We start from the raw sequence: 17970 nt of genomic DNA, 5'->3' as shown, positions 1-17970 counted from the left end.
GCACGTAGTGCTCGCACACAGCACTGACTGACGAATGTTATTTTTCATCTGTCGAGGAATTTTATGGCCCAGTCAGAGCAGAAGCGTAGCGAGGGGGAAATTTTAGCAGGTGCGACGCAGCGATTCGTCGGCACGGCTGACGAATTTCCTATCTGGAATTTGGTTTTATTTCAGTGCAAATAGCATAAGATACGCAGAATGCTTGCCTGAAAGATTTTCAACATGCTAAGGCAAATTGTTCGCTGCACGTAGTGCTCGCACACAGCACTGACTGACGAATGTTATTTTTCATCTGTCGAGGAATTTTATGGCCCAGTCAGAGCAGAAGCGTAGCGAGGGGGAAATTTTGGCAGGTGCGACGCAGCGATTCGTCGGCAGGGCTGACGAATTTCCTATCTGGAATTTGTTTTTATTTCAGTGCAAATAGCATAAGATACGCAGAATGCTTGCCTGAAAGATTTTCAACATGCTAAGGCAAATTGTTCGCTGCACGTAGTGCTCGCACACAGCACTGACTGACGAATGTTATTTTTCATCTGTCGTGGAATTTTATGGCCCAGTCAGAGCAGAAGCGTAGCGAGGGGGAAATTTTGGCAGGTGCAACGCAGCGATTCGTCGGCAGGGCTGACGAATTTCCTATCTGGAATTTGGTTTTATTTCAGTGCAAATAGCATAAGATACGCAGAATGCTTGCCTGAAAGATTTTCAACATGCTAAGGCAAATTGTTCGCTGCACGTAGTGCTCGCACACAGCACTGACTGACGAATGTTATTTTTCATCTGTCGTGGAATTTTATGGCCCAGTCAGAGCAGAAGCGTAGCGAGGGGGAAATTTTGGCAGGTGCAACGCAGCGATTCGTCGGCACGGCTGACGAATTTCCTATCTGGAATTTGTTTTTATTTCAGTGCAAATAGCATAAGATACGCAGAATGCTTGCCTGAAAGATTTTCAACATGCTAAGGCAAATTGTTCGCTGCACGTAGTGCTCGCACACAGCACTGACTGACGAATGTTATTTTTCATCTGTCGTGGAATTTTATGGCGCAGTCAGAGCAGAAACGTAGCGAGGGGGAAATTTTGGCAGGTGCAACGCAGCGATTCGTCGGCAGGGCTGACGAATTTCCTATCTGGAATTTGTTTTTATTTCAGTGCAAATAGCATAGATACGCAGAATGCTTGCCTGAAAGATTTTCAACATGCTAAGGCAAATTGTTCGCTGCACGTAGTGCTCGCACACAGCACTTACTGACGAATGTTATTTTTCCTCTGTCGAGGAAATTTATGGCCCAGTCAGAGCAGAAGCGTAGCGAGGGGGAAATTTTGGCAGGTGCGACGCAGCGATTCGTCGGCACGGCTGACGAATTTCCTATCTGGAATTTGGTTTTATTTCAGTGCAAATAGCATAAGATACGCAGAATGCTTGCCTGAAAGATTTTCAACATGCTAAGGCAAATTGTTCGCTGCACGTAGTGCTCGCACACAGCACTGACTGACGAATGTTATTTTTCATCTGTCGAGGAATTTTATGGCCCAGTAAGAGCAGAAGCGTAGCTAGGGGGAAATTTTGGTAGGTGCGACGCAGCGATTCGTCGGCACGGCTGACGAATTTCCTATCTGGAATTTGGTTTTATTTCAGTGCAAATAGCATAAGATACGCAGAATGCTTGCCTGAAAGATTTTCAACATGCTAAGGCAAATTGTTCGCTGCACGTAGTGCTCGCACACAGCACTGACTGACTAATGTTATTTTTCATCTGTCGAGGAATTTTATGGCCCAGTCAGAGCAGAAGCGTAGCGAGGGGGAAATTTTAGCAGGTGCGACGCAGCGATTCGTCGGCACGGCTGACGAATTTCCTATCTGGAATTTGGTTTTATTTCAGTGCAAATAGCATAAGATACGCAGAATGCTTGCCTGAAAGATTTTCAACATGCTAAGGCAAATTGTTCGCTGCACGTAGTGCTCGCACACAGCACTGACTGACGAATGTTATTTTTCATCTGTCGAGGAATTTTATGGCCCAGTCAGAGCAGAAGCGTAGCGAGGGGGAAATTTTGGCAGGTGCGACGCAGCGATTCGTCGGCACGGCTGACGAATTTCCTATCTGGAATTTGGTTTTATTTCAGTGCAAATAGCATAAGATACGCAGAATGCTTGCCTGAAAGATTTTCAACATGCTAAGGCAAATTGTTCGCTGCACGTAGTGCTCGCACACAGCACTGACTGACGAATGTTATTTTTCATCTGTCGAGGAATTTTATGGCCCAGTCAGAGCAGAAGCGTAGCGAGGGGGAAATTTTGGCAGGTGCAACGCAGCGATTCGTCGGCAGGGCTGACGAATTTCCTATCTGGAATTTGGTTTTATTTCAGTGCAAATAGCATAAGATACGCAGAATGCTTGCCTGAAAGATTTTCAACATGCTAAGGCAAATTGTTCGCTGCACGTAGTGCTCGCACACAGCACTGACTGACGAATGTTATTTTTCATCTGTCGTGGAATTTTATGGCCCAGTCAGAGCAGAAGCGTAGCGAGGGGGAAATTTTGGCAGGTGCAACGCAGCGATTCGTCGGCAGGGCTGACGAATTTCCTATCTGGAATTTGTTTTTATTTCAGTGCAAATAGCATAAGATACGCAGAATGCTTGCCTGAAAGATTTTCAACATGCTAAGGCAAATTGTTCGCTGCACGTAGTGCTCGCACACAGCACTGACTGACGAATGTTATTTTTCATCTGTCGAGGAATTTTATGGCCCAGTAAGAGCAGAAGCGTAGTGAGGGGGAAATTTTGGCAGGTGCGACGCAGCGATTCGTCGGCACGGCTGACGAATTTCCTATCTGGAATTTGGTTTTATTTCAGTGCAAATAGCATAAGATACGCAGAATGCTTGCCTGAAAGATTTTCAACATGCTAAGGCAAATTGTTCGCTGCACGTAGTGCTCGCACACAGCACTGACTGACGAATGTTATTTTTCATCTGTCGAGGAATTTTATGGCCCAGTCAGAGCAGAAGCGTAGCGAGGGGGAAATTTTGGCAGGTGCAACGCAGCGATTCGTCGGCAGGGCTGACGAATTTCCTATCTGGAATTTGGTTTTATTTCAGTGCAAATAGCATAAGATACGCAGAATGCTTGCCTGAAAGATTTTCAACATGCTAAGGCAAATTGTTCGCTGCACGTAGTGCTCGCACACAGCACTGACTGACGAATGTTATTTTTCATCTGTCGTGGAATTTTATGGCCCAGTCAGAGCAGAAGCGTAGCGAGGGGGAAATTTTGGCAGGTGCAACGCAGCGATTCGTCGGCACGGCTGACGAATTTCCTATCTGGAATTTGTTTTTATTTCAGTGCAAATAGCATAAGATACGCAGAATGCTTGCCTGAAAGATTTTCAACATGCTAAGGCAAATTGTTCGCTGCACGTAGTGCTCGCACACAGCACTGACTGACTAATGTTATTTTTCATCTGTCGTGGAATTTTATGGCCCAGTCAGAGCAGAAGCGTAGCGAGGGGGAAATTTTGGCAGGTGCAACGCAGCGATTCGTCGGCACGGCTAACGAATTTCCTATCTGGAATTTGGTTTTATTTCAGTGCAAATAGCATAAGATACGCAGAATGCTTGCCTGAAAGATTTTCAACATGCTAAGGCAAATTGTTCGCTGCACGTAGTGCTCGCACACAGCACTGACTGACGAATGTTATTTTTCATCTGTCGTGGAATTTTATGGCCCAGTCAGAGCAGAAGCGTAGCGAGGGGAAATTTTGGCAGGTGCAACGCAGCGATTCGTCGGCACGGCTGACGAATTTCCTATCTGGAATTTGGTTTTATTTCAGTGCAAATAGCACAAGATACGCAGAATGCTTGCCTGAAAGATTTTCAACATGCTAAGGCAAATTGTTCGCTGCACGTAGTGCTCGCACACAGCACTGACTGACGAATGTTATTTTTCATCTGTCGTGGAATTTTATGGCCCAGTCAGAGCAGAAGCGTAGCGAGGGGGAAATTTTGGCAGGTGCAACGCAGCGATTCGTCGTCACGGCTGACGAATTTCCTATCTGGAATTTGGTTTTATTTCAGTGCAAATAGCATAAGATACGCAGAATGCTTGCCTGAAAGAGTTTCAACATGCTAAGGCAAATTGTTCGCTGCACGTAGTGCTCGCACACTGCACTGACTGACGAATGTTATTTTTCATCTGTCGAGGAATTTTATGGCCCAGTCAGAGCAGAAGCGTAGCGAGGGGGAAATTTTGGCAGGTGCAACGCAGCGATTCGTCGGCAGGGCTGACGAATTTCCTATCTGGAATTTGGTTTTATTTCAGTGCAAATAGCATAAGATACGCAGAATGCTTGCCTGAAAGATTTTCAACATGCTAAGGCAAATTGTTCGCTGCACGTAGTGCTCGCACACAGCACTGACTGACGAATGTTATTTTTCATCTGTCGAGGAATTTTATGGCCCAGTCAGAGCAGAAGCGTAGCGAGGGGGAAATTTTGGCAGGTGCGACGCAGCGATTCGTCGGCACGGCTGACGAATTTCCTATCTGGAATTTGGTTTTATTTCAGTGCAAATAGCATAAGATACGCAGAATGCTTGCCTGAAAGATTTTCAACATGCTAAGGCAAATTGTTCGCTGCACGCAGTGCTCGCACACAGCACTGACTGACGAATGTTATTTTTCATCTGTCGAGGAATTTTATGGCCCAGTCAGAGCAGAAGCGTAGCGAGGGGGAAATTTTGGCAGGTGCAACGCAGCGATTCGTCGGCAGGGCTGACGAATTTCCTATCTGGAATTTGGTTTGATTTCAGTGCAAATAGCATAAGATACGCAGAATGCTTGCCTGAAAGATTTTCAACATGCTAAGGCAAATTGTTCGCTGCACGTAGTGCTCGCACACAGCACTGACTGACGAATGTTATTTTTCATCTGTCGAGGAATTTTATGGCCCAGTCAGAGCAGAAGCGTAGCGAGGGGGAAATTTTGGCAGGTGCAACGCAGCGATTCGTCGGCAGGGCTGACGAATTTCCTATCTGGAATTTGGTTTTATTTCAGTGCAAATAGCATAAGATACGCAGAATGCTTGCCTGAAAGATTTTCAACATGCTAAGGCAAATTGTTCGCTGCACGTAGTGCTCGCACACAGCACTGACTGACGAATGTTATTTTTCATCTGTCGAGGAATTTTATGGCCCAGTCAGAGCAGAAGCGTAGCGAGGGGGAAATTTTGGCAGGTGCAACGCAGCGATTCGTCGGCAGGGCTGACGAATTTCCTATCTGGAATTTGGTTTTATTTCAGTGCAAATAGCATAAGATACGCAGAATGCTTGCCTGAAAGATTTTCAACATGCTAAGGCAAATTGTTCGCTGCACGTAGTGCTCGCACACAGCACTGACTGACGAATGTTATTTTTCATCTGTCGTGGAATTTTATGGCCCAGTCAGAGCAGAAGCGTAGCGAGGGGGAAATTTTAGCAGGTGCGACGCAGCGATTCGTCGGCACGGCTGACGAATTTCCTATCTGGAATTTGTTTTTATTTCAGTGCAAATAGCATAAGATACGCGGAATACTTCCCTGAAAGATTTTCAACTAGGAACTTTGTATCTTTCTCGTGCTTTTAAACGCCCGAATAAAAAAAAATATCCTTCACTCCTGGTAAACTTATACATATTCAGGAAGCGTGAGAGAAGAATTTAGCATTAGCGAAGGATAGCGAAAGAAGCTTTTTGCTTCGGAATCGCTAACCTCGCATTTTTTTCCCGCTTCCTAGCAACAACGTTCAATAATATGCTTTGTACATCACCAACATGCCGCTTCTCAAGCTTGTTTATTCCAACTCTTTGAAGTGCTCGAAATAAGTTTACGTACACACATTTTTGAAGCATACTATTGTGTTGTGTGCAAAGATTGCAAACCGGAAAGATTGTTACAAAGCCATTTGTTGAAAAGTATATTTACTGACAGCTCGAGTGTTACGGGCTTTCACGAGCACTAACGCCGAGAAGCACTAGCTGAAAATCTGCTTACGTTGCTCGGCTAACCGGGCCAGTATACTAACAGATAACTAACTATGCGCCTTGCGAATTAAGCATTATTCCGACCCGGGAGCAGCCTTCCTGGCTTTGTATTTAGCTCTGAAAGCCCTGTTTTATGGCGCAGTAAGCGCAGATGTGCGCTCGACGTTGCAAAACAAGTCGCGAGGGCATGCTCTGTCATTTTTCTGTCCTTCTACTTCGTACGTTGTACCTTTTTTTTTTCAAGCACCATATGGCTCACAAGTACCATTACTGGAGCCAAACACCCTTTTGTTGTTCGCTTCTCGCGAAAAAAAAAAAGAGCTCGCAGTTGTGCATGATTTGTACCTGGAGCAGCGTTCCAGGGCTGAGTTTTCCACGAATCGGTGCTTCCAGATGGCTTCGAGCTATTAGCGATTTTTCTGTGAGCCATGTTGCCTGTTTTGCGCTGAACGATGCGACACGTTGCACATGCTTTCGGCTTTGAGCGGGATCATTCTAATCCGTAAATTGGGCTTGTTTGAATGCCGCTGCTTTGAGAATGAGCGGAAACGACGCGCTATCGCCTCTTCCCTGCCGCTAATTCCGTCCCTTGTGGGAAAGAACGAGCCCGCTCTCATTGGTACGCGCGTCGCAGATATCACAAAGAGGTATTTACACATGCCCAACCTAGTAGGAACAGTGCATATTCGACTGCGCGACGTCGATAAGGGCACGCACCCGCGCCATCGGCATGGCTTCGCTCGTCCAATCTTTCCTCCTTGTCTTCATCTTTGCCTCGTCTGCTCGGGGGAACTCCCAAGGAAGTAGCGATCTGATAGACATCCTGGAGGTGAGAATGTGTTTGTGTACCTACACTTGCGCGCAAAGAATTTTTTTTTTTTTTTTTTTACTTCAGCAGTTCGCTCTGCATGTGAAAGGAATGAGCCTGTAAACGCATGGTGCGAACCTTGCGTTGACAGTGCAAGTACCTTTGGTCATTTACTTCGCTACCTGACGTATGTATAGTCTTTCAGCACGATGTGGCTCGCATTGTGATCTGAGTACAGCTCTGCCACCATCTTGCTCGATGCTGGTTGCAATTACCGCGATAGCGTATTCCATAAAAAGTACGTTCAGAGGCTTTCGGGCAACCTATATCGTTATTCCCGCGTGAGGGAATCGTTTCATGCGACAGACGTGTGCAGTGCAAGAAATGTTGATCCACATATCTCCGTTTCATTGAAAGAGTGGAACCTTGTACAATTCTCTGTTATGTATTGTACTGATTTTCACTCCTTAATAACATTATCATCTCGAGATTCACTTCTGTGGTATCTTTTTTTTTTTTACATATTATCAGTGCTTAACGTTGATGGTCGATCGGATAGCCAAAGGACGATGCTATGCATATCTCACTATGTGTCTGCGGGTTTGTACCGACAGGAAAACATCTATTTAGAAAGACCATAGCATCCCAGTTTGCATGAAAAACAGCGGCCTGCCGCATCCGCTACCCAACAAACAATATTCAGCTCAAACATTGCGCTTAAATAATGCTGTACCGTTATTGGCTCACAACTATGTTAAACGCAAAAGCGCTGCACTGATGTGCGATCACTTCAAGCGCAGATCTGAAGGGAAGAAAATTATTTAAAGTAAGCAAGCCCTCAGCGATGGGTCACAGGTGAGCAAAAACAGGGGTTACAGAGTGGACCAAAATGAGGTTTAATAAGTTTAAGCGAACCGGGTTAACGTGGTGCAGGTAGCGGTGGTTGAAACTATTGTTCAACAACAAGAACAAATATTGCCTCGTTTACTTTACGATTATGTCGAGCTACAGCAGAGAGATGATAAGTACCGGCTACTTACAACTAGTTGAAAGTTAGGATCATGCATGTGGTTACAGTGAATATTTTCATCGTGTTGTCTCATTTTACTCTTGCTTGCTTGGGTCATCAAGCAAAACAGAGGGCATGCTGAACAAGCGAGGTTTCGCATCAAAGACTGCCCCTATCAGGACGCTAAAATTAGCCTTGCGGCTGCTAGTACGTCGAGAAAACTACAGCAGGCATACGCATTGCACTCGAGATTAAGGCTTCTTTTCAAAAGGTGGAAACAGTAAAACATTACCAAATTTCATCGGCGCTGGAATAAAATGCGGCGCATTTCACGATAACATTTGCGTACGATTAGTGAAAGTTAAGGGAGCTGACTGAAAATTAGGTAAACAATAAAGGCACGGAAATTGCAGCCAAAACCTACACATGCAGGCAGTTAAACGACGTTCTGGCTGATCTGTCCAGTCAACTTAAGAGTTATCGAGGCAGAATCGGTGAAAACGTTTCTGCCATGTATTAGAATTAGTTGTATTAGTTGCGTGTTACTGTGTAATGAGACAATACTTTGTAGCGCGGCATACTTTGCGCAGATTATTTGTTAAATAAGCTTGCTTACAATATATGGCTCGAACTAAATGTCAAAAACCAAGCGGTCAAAGTGTCTCTAAGCAGTGCGCAACCTTCCGTCTTAATTTCGCAGCATAATGAGCACCTAACTTAAATGGTATTCAGGCAAATCTTCAGGGGCTGCTTAAAGGAGAGGAGTTCCCTTCATCTTCACCTCTCATCCTGGATAATGGAGGAAAGTTTCAGCGGCTTTGTGGTTTTCGGGAAGAGCACTGCCAATCTCTGTAACCCTATGGCCAGCCTTCCGAAAGCCCTACGTAAATAAACCAAGGCAGATCGTCCTGGAAAATGAATATTCGTGTGACAATTTAAACATATGTTATCATGCCCCGTTCGAAGACAAAGAAATATAAAGGTCGCATTTGAATACAGTTTAGAGAAAATTGCCGTGCTTATTTTTACGAAAACTGGGTGATTTTTCATCAGTACCGCGAAAACCTCGATAACCCCGAAAAAATCGCTGAGTTCGCACAGTTACCATTACATGTAGCGTGGCGCTTTATACTCAAACAAAAAGGGGAGTTGAAACTTTCCCTGCATTGCATGCAATTTGTATCACTGTCGGAAAGAATAATACTGAAGGGTTTCATGAGTGCAGATTTTTCAGCTACGTTGAGCGCATTACCTCTGGTAATTTCGAAAGTAACTGTAAATTAAATTCGAATAAGATCTAATTCCTATGTTCACTTGTACCGAGCGAAGTTGTTTGTGAAGGATTTTTTATGGCTCCCTTGTGATTACGCGCTGTTGACACTGAGAGTAACCCCGGGCCCTCAACAAATTATATTGCTGCTAGAGATATGGTTCAAAATAACTCTGGCGTTTCATTCTTACCAAATATAATCAGACTGAAAGTATACCTACTATGAAATCTAATTTAGTGCTTCTATTCCTTCCATATCACTTCGTCGGAGCGTGTCATGTATCGCAATATTTCATAAGTTCTGCTATCCTCCTGTTCTGCGCGACCGCATTATCGTTCAGTAGTTTTATGTATCCCATCGTACTGACCATACAAATAAAGTCGGTTTTGATTCATGTAACACGAAATAAAGTTTTCAGTCATTCTTCACGTGTACCTCACGCGACTGGAATCACCTTCTCGAAGATACTGCCGGCATTGGCAGTTACGTGATGTTTCGCGAAGCTATAGCTGGCAGTGTAACTTGCAAGGGTGACAGAACGGGCTAGTTGGTAAATAATCTTGGAAAGTGAAACAGCGCACTTCAAAACACAGACACAGACAGGAAGCGGCAACACAGTGTTGTCGTTTCCTTTCTGTGTTTGTGTTTTGAAGTGCGCTGTTTTGGTTTCCAAGCTGGCAGTGTAAGCCAGGTGTTATTAAGTTTGTGATCCTGCTGTATTTTTCCAATTTTATTTATGCGCTTTGCCACTCCTCCGCTCTAACGACTTTAGCCCTGAATAAATCTCTATGTACGCGCGGAATCTCACGGCCCCTTCTGTAGTTTTCTCCTATTACATTCTTAAAAATTCGCCCCATCATGATCCCGTTCTGTTTACTACTGGCGCTAGAGGTGACGCTAGAGTTGCCTTTCGCCTAGAAAGCGGGGCATGCCTCAAGCGTAGTATCCGGTTTCACGAAGGAACATCCTGAAATGGGGCAACCACGTGATCTCGCCGAAAACGCCAACGTCCGCCCATAAATGAGTGGTAGCTGCAATGCAAAGGTTGCAGGTACCTGCTAAAGCGTAGTACCAGATGGCCAGAATATATTTTGAAAATTTTTAATCCTTGAAGAATAACTTTTGTACCCCCTACTAGTTGCAACAAAATGACTTCTGTGCCTGCATATTTGGTCAAGAACTGGGAACGATAGCTGTACTATCTATTGCGTTAGCCAAAGTTAATTCGTATAATATTATAAAACGTATAAAACTCAGTCGTATAAAATAGTACTTGCTGTCTGCCAGTGCTCGAGCTCTGTCTTTTTTCATGTAAGGAGAACCTTCGGCCTCCCAATTCAAGAGAGTCTGATCGTTAGAAAAGCGGCGCCCACACCCAAACACATGCCCAGCTGGGTGGTATGAAAGAACAGGCCACAATCATTCTCCACAAGTATAGCCTTGGGCAAAACTATTCAATCCGCTCAGTAGAGGGCGGGAGGCACTCCTGAACAGCAAAAAAGCTTGGAAAGAAAAGGCGGGCAGTTGTACTCCTTTCAGCAATTTCAGGAATTCAGGCATGCCACAATATCTGCACAGTACGGATAAAAAAAAATGCACGCGGTCCGAAGGATTTTAACCCAGGCTGTTCACTCGTAGGCTCACCTAGGCAGGATTTTGTTTTTCAAAAATGATAAACACGCGGGTTTTCCATTGGGACACACTGCGGCGCTTTCTATAACACGAGGCCCATTATATACAACCTCCTGCAGCTATTAGTGTTCAATTCATTTTGTTACGCGTAAAAATGGCACTCACTTATTGTGACCTGTCTTGTGGAGAGGGTCACGTTTTGATCAGTTGACAACACGCACTTGGATATTGCTGGATGCTACTTTAAACGAATACAGATCGCCCGCTACAAGGAACAGGCGGCCTAATAAGTGATATAAAATTAGAACAAATCCTCTGCGAACTGGTTGTTTTGTTTTCGTCGTAAACATAGATTTCTACAGCATAACAAAAAGAAACTACAGTGAATGGCAGTGTTGATTTCATGCCAAAACGTCGGGTCTAAGATTAATTGTTGTGGCCAAAATAGCGCAACGCCGGTACTACGTTGTCCATTGTACGATGCGGGTCAGCCCAAGCGGTAACTCCGACTAGGGGGGTTCGCCGCAAGGGAAGGTCCTACCGTTTAGGTACACATAGGAATAGTGTATTTTATTATCAGGCCTGGAAGCCAAGCCTGATGTATGGACATCAGAAATTGTGGAGCATAGACGCCATAAGCTATCAGAATTCTCACACCTCGTCGAAGAGCAGCCAAAAATACAGTGCACTGTGCAGGTTGCATGAGCGTATGCAGGCAGTTATACTCAGTACCTGATCACATCTTCAGCTGCTTACAATTGATCTTTTTATAGCGCCCATGATTTGAAAAATCTTTGGGCAGGTGCGCATATCGACTTGAATTGCCGGCAGTGTGAATGCGAATAAAACAAAGCAGCCTCTCATAAAATTACATGCACGACGTTGCATTACCTCCACTCCTTGAAGTCGCAGCTAGACACACGTGCAGTTTTAGTCTGGGAAATGCAAGGAAGTCAACTGCGCAGGAAGCGGTTTTTCGTCAAAAAAGTTCCTGAAGGAATGAGAAAGAATCGATTGCGCTGTCTAGGCTAAATACCAGCTCTTCTTACCTCTTTCGACTGGAATACTACTTGCTTTAGATAACTTTCAATGACTGTTACTATCGCGAGGTCTCATGCGTGGGTGAAATACTCAAGTGGTATAATAAACCTGTTCTCTTTGTCTATATTACACCATTAATAATACCTGAGGCGCCAGTTGGATTATACTCGTTCCATTCGAAGTGAGGAAACTGGTTTAAAATTTAAGTAACATTGATGTTTTTTGTTTCCCGCTCTCCTGCTGTTGTACCCATACTAATCTATGTACGCCACCCAGACTGTTATCCCTTGCAAAGCACAGTATCGGCTTTTGCCTTAAGCTCCTAGTTTCTTGTGAATAAATAAACGAAAGGAAGGAAGGAAGGAAGGAAGGAAGGAAGGAAGGAAGGAAGGAAGGAAGGAAGGAAGGAAGGAAGGAAGGAAGGAAGGAAGGAAGGAAGGAAGGAAGGAAGGAATGAATGAATGAATGAATGAATGAATGAATGAATGAATGAATGAATGAATGTTCTGCATCCATAGTTCTGTTCATAAATGACAAAGGAAATTGTTGCGGCCACATCGTTTCTACGAACGCTTATGCTATAGACTCGCTTTCAAACAGATCCTCCTTAATTGCTTTCCGACAAAGTGCATGAGCCTTTGTGTCCATAAGTGGTTGCTGTTTCTTAGGTTTCTCAAGTGCAAGCAGGCAACCTGTTCACATCCAGAGGTGCGTGTCAGCTCTCGCGCGAATCCAGTCTTTATAGCATGCATGTGAGCTATATGCTTCTCTTTTCAGACATTTATACCTAGAGTGGATGCATTTTTTCGTCTCAGGCAGCGACTGTATTTTGCCTTTTTATTTCGTTTTTACTCCAAAATTTTCTTTACTTTCAACGTTGCCACTTATAGTAGCATTGTGCGTTGGAGTGTATGACGTGCACCGAGGTATACCGAACGTAGCGGAGGAGCGAAGCAGCGACAACGCAACCTCTCGGCCGCTTATGCTTTTGGTGCGTGGAGGCGTTTTGGAAGATGAAGGCGGGTGGGGAGAAGTATGCATAGCTGCCCGGTCTCTGGGAGACTGCCGAATTTCGATGCTTTACGACCAAAACAGACCTCCCTGCAAAAGCCCCCATGTTTCACCAAATAATTTTGTCTAGTCTGGTCACATACCTCCGAGGCTATCTACCGCGTGATACCGATTGACATCCTGATCAGTGAAGAGTCTAAAAAGTATATTCGGCCAAGCACAGCATTTAAACAGTTCAGAACTACTTTCATTTTGCTATATATTAGGCTAGCACCGTCGCTGCCTGGGGCGGCTCAAGCTGGGCGCTAAGGCCGGGTTCAGTCTAAAGTTCTTAACTTCATCTGCCTATAATGTTATTACACTAGTACCGTTTTTTTTTTGCTTCAGGTAACCTCCCTGTTTTCTTCTGTTCTTTGTTACGTTTGGCAGCTCAGGCGTCCGGTCTAGTGTAGTTTTTAGGAGGCGTGCGTTGTGCAGCGTCTATTGCCGCGTTAACGTAGATTTCGGCCATGGCGCTGAAATGAGAGCGCAAGAAATATCTTAGAGTCTCCTAAGGCAGTATATTGCTGAGTTTGGGTGTATGGTGGCGTCGCGAAAAGGCGAGCATCATTTTTTTTTTTTTCACCGTTGGCAATTGTGACATCAGCATTCTGCACGGCGGCAGAACTGACTTGGCTACGCGCATTTTGTCGACGAAGCTTTCAAGCAACCTTCCGTACCGAGATAAGTAGCTCCGTCTCCAAGATTTCTCCGGTGCACAAGAGGACAGCGATATCATCCGTGCGGAGTGCTTCTTTACGGATTTCTTGTTTTAGCATAACATCCCGCTGAGCGCCTGTGAGCCCGTGGGTCCTCTGCTGCGCAAAATGTTCCCTCAGTCTGACGTTGCGAAGCGCTATGCATGTTCTATAGGACCAAGACGGCAGCAAATGTCGGTGAAATGGCACGCCACGCACAAGAGAGCACGATGAATGCCCTGAAAATGAGTGTTTTCAGTTGCCGTAGATGGCAGTAACGATAGCCCAGCGCAGCTGTACTCGATCGTGGTTACCTATTTTGCGGAATAATTGGGCTTGACTGAGAGCAAACATCTTGCGCTGAGCCCCCTAGAGGGCCAATGAACTGGGGGCATTATCGCCAGATTGTTTATATATACTTTCAGTTCCTTGGACATACCGCTGTCTAATTGAATAGCTTCAATTCTGACAACGTCAACGTGATGCTGGGAAAAAAATGGCGAAGCGGCAGCGCTGACGCAGGTCCATGAAAACGTTATTATAAATGGCTGTTCATGCCGTTTAATCAACATTGCAGCAGAAACAGTGGCATCGTGTCTCTCAACGAAGGTGGACGAAGTCTTCGTAGATTTTTCTTTATTGGGAAAAGTGCGATAAGCTTCGCTTAAGCATATTTAAGAAATGCAGATTGTTCAGTATCGAAAAATTCTGAAGTACGAAACAGCCCGATGGCTATCGTTTGAGAAATGCCTGGAAAGGTTAATAAATGACCTCTGTTGAGGTTTTTCCTACACGAGGCTAAAATAGAAGCACAATTAAGGGCGCAATTTCTGTCATACCTATTTCCAAAGACTGCAATGGTGTCAACGCAAAGGGCACAACTGGGGGGGCATATGCTGTTCAAACTAAAGCGAAAGAAGGCAGACACTGCATCTGTGATAGTGAAGAAGGCTTAGGCCCCTGATGTGGTAGAACAGACTAGGCCACCATACATAATATGTAAAGAGAGGCTGTTTGAGATTTTAGCTCCGACCTCAACAAAGTGTACTGTGTTAATTTATTAACACCATTCCCGTCTTTTGAGGTATTCAACTACCGGATGCAGTCTCAAGCTTCTCAAATACACGTGCTGGAATCTTTACTTTTTGGTCGTTTTGAAGAGCTCCTGTGAAGGTTCGTGCGGCCACACCTGCTAAAGGAGTACAAGGACCTACTTATAGTTGATTACCAGGACAGAGAGGGACAGAAGGTTATATATATATATATATATATATATATATATATATATATATATATATATATATATATATATATATATATATATATATATATACTTGCGGAAAAGAAGTTCCTGGCTGCAGAGGAAATAAATAGCGAAGATGATTAACACTTAATTTATCCTTCGTCTACGTTTCGATTGGAGTCCAGTCTTTGTCAAGACTGTGGTTACATTTCTTGAGCTTCAACTTTAAAGGTTTGAAAATTGTACAGACGCAGGCAAGAAGGACCACTACAAAAAAGAAAAGGAGAGAGGAGAAAGACGGTTATGAGGGGTCTATTGAATGCGAGAAAAGAGGGACAAGACAAAAATGCGTAAGGGCAGGCGGCCAAATCAAGAAAATGCGGGGAGCATGAAGATTCCAAAGGTTTCATCTTCGGCCGGGAAAGAGGGGGAAGCAGATTAGCAGAAAAAAAAAAAAGGCGGGAAGCAGAAAAGCGAGGGGGGAGGGGTGGGGATAGAGAGGAAATGGACAAAACACTTTCGGTATGGTCTCAGACGACGGCGTCTGCTGTGTCTCTTGGTGAAGGCAGTTAACTAAATGCAGGTGCACAGGTCTAAGGGTACCTTCACAGTGAATCTGTTACACAGAAAACAACCTAAAACAGTTTATTGTAGGATTCAATAACGCCCATCCAATATATATTTCACACACACCTACTCCGCGCACCAAATAAACTTTCCGGACCTCACGATGTAAGTAAAAGGCGACGCACTACTCACTAGCGTCTACAAAATTTAATACAGTGAATTGCGGCATAAATGAACATCCGGGAATCCTTTCGGCCCTTCGGGGTCACTAACCCATCGAAGCATTCCAAGTAACAAATTCACGGTGAAGATAACCTTAGACCTGTGCACCTACATTTAGTTAACTGCCTTAACCAAGAGACACAGCCGGCGCCGTTGTCTGAGACCATACCGAAAATGTTTTGCCCATTTTCTTCCCATTTGCCCCCCCCCCCCCGCCCTTTTTTTTTGCTAATCTGATTGGCCCCTGTTTCCTGGCCGAAGATGAAACCTTCGGAATTTTCATGCTCCCCGCATTTTCTTGGCTTGGTCGCCTGCCCTTACTCATTTTTGTCTTTTCCATCTTTCCTCGCATTCAACAGATCACCCATGGCCGTCTTTCTCCTCTCTCCTTTTTCTGTAGTGGTCCTTCCTTCCTGCGTCTATACAATTTTCAAAGCTTTAAAACTGAAACTCAAACAATGTAACCACAGTCTTGAGAAAGACCGAACCCCGGTCCAAGCGTCGACGAAGAATAAATGAAGTGTTAATGATTATATATATATATATATATATATATATATATATATATATATATATATATATATATATGTATATATATATACCGCCAGCGTCACGTTCTACGTGACGCTGGCGGTAACAAAGGACGTCCCACGTCCGCCGCTATGGCTGAGGGTGGCGCTGGTGAACACTCTCAAGGTTCGTATACAGACAACATAAATACCCAAGAAAGTAGCAGGGAGGACAGCGGTCGATGTAGCTCAGTTGGAAGAGCACCGGACGCGTTATTCGGAGGTCGTGGGTTCGGATCCCACCATCGTCACGTTATTTTTTCTTCTACTTTGTGTCTAATTATCTTTCCCCTAAACAGATAACATTACTAATTTCTGTGATTATCCAAGTAAACATTAAAAAAAAAAAGACAAAGTACCATCCCCAACGCTTTCCTTGGCCTCGCCGACTGTTGGCTTCTTTCCTTCATATATATATATATATATATGAAGTGTGAGCCTTCTGTGGACCTTCTTTCATTTGTACATGCCATGATCTTCTTCTTTCATTTGTACATACCATCATCATCGTCCCGCGGCGCCGGCCCCCCGGCGCGCGCTTGGGTTCGTGATCGGATTAAAACGCTAGACAAGGCTTCGCTGTCCTTGTCGTCACGACCTTGCCGTCTCGACCTAGCCTTCTTTTACAAGTGGTGGAGGCGAAATTTGATCCCCTTGCTGCCTTGCGCCCTGCCTCTCGCTGGAGCTACGTTCCGGTCGCCGTTTGGCAACTGCCGCCATCGCTATGTCTACCGACAGTACCCACGAACAAGCCGGACCCTCTACCTCGGCTGCACCACCCCCTCCGACTGTGCCCACACGACAGCGCGACCCGCCGCTGTTCGCTGGTCGTCGCGACGAAGACGTCGATGACTGGCTTGACACCTACGAACGCTGCAGTGCCTACAACCGGTGGGACGATGCTCTGAAATTTCTCAACATCTCTTTCTACCTTATTGAGGTCGCCAGGACTTGGTTCATCAACCGCGAGCCCCACACAACTAACTGGACCACCTTCAAACAGCAGTTCCGACAGTACTTCGCCGACCCGGCAGTTCGGACTGAGATCGCGAAGACCAAGCTCGCTTCACGCCGTCAAGATCCTGATGAGTCATATGCGTCTTACATAGAGGCCATACTTGCACTCTGCCGGCGTATTAGTCCCACCATGGCGGAACATGAACGAGTACACCACGTCTTGAAAGGAATCAATTCTACGGCATATAACACCCTAGTTGCTCAGAATCCTTCAACTATTGATTCCATTATTACGACCTGCCAACGCATCGAGCAGCTGCAGTCTTCCCGATTGCAGCCCGCCAACGCTACTGGCCCGACCTATGCTGATCTCGACCTGCGGGCACTTATTCGAGCCATCATCCGCGAGGAGCTCCAGGCCCTCAAGCCTGTCTGTCGACACGGGTGCGATCACTCTTCCGCAACATCTAATGACGCAGGTCTCCGCAGCATCATCAAAGAAGAGCTGGCAACAATCACCGAACCTATGACATCTGGCCCTCCGGCACCCCGCTCAGTACCGACTTACGCGCACGTCGCAGCATCCCCCCCTCCTTTAGTTCCCCCGCCTCGACCGGCACCAACCTACAATCACGTCAATGCAATAGCGACGGCTCAACCTGCGCCACCCTATTACGCACCTTGGCGCCCCTCCCGACCAATTTGCTATTACTGTGGCATTCGAGGACATATATCCCGCGTCTGTCGTCGCCGCCTCCAGAATGAGCGCCGTGGTTACGATACCTTTGAAAGTGACATCCCTCCAACGTCATATTATCAACGCCGGTTTACTCCAAGCCCACCTCGAAGATCATCCCCACCTCCAGCATCCTCGTCTGAGCCTCGTGG

At 45.3% G+C, this 17970-nt stretch overlaps 1 protein-coding gene across 1 annotated transcript in view; it reads left to right on the top strand.

Moving 5' to 3' along the window:
• Nucleotides 1–6723: 6723 nt before the first annotated feature.
• Nucleotides 6724–17970, top strand: part of LOC146184582 (uncharacterized) — a 35986-nt gene continuing 24739 nt past the window's right edge. The window contains exon 1 of the mRNA XM_084608816.1: nt 6724–6844. Coding sequence (XP_084464942.1) covers nt 6746–6844 — 99 coding nt within the window. The 5' untranslated portion in view covers nt 6724–6745. The remainder of the gene's footprint in view (nt 6845–17970) is intronic.

This window comes from Amblyomma maculatum, chromosome 7 (genome assembly GCF_055883805.1).
Source record: "Amblyomma maculatum isolate TAMU_Amacu chromosome 7, ASM5588380v1, whole genome shotgun sequence".
NCBI classification, from domain to species: Eukaryota; Metazoa; Arthropoda; class Arachnida; order Ixodida; family Ixodidae; genus Amblyomma; species Amblyomma maculatum.
The sequence above is the reverse complement of the archived record's forward strand: the minus strand, read 5'-3'. Positions and strand labels throughout refer to the sequence as shown.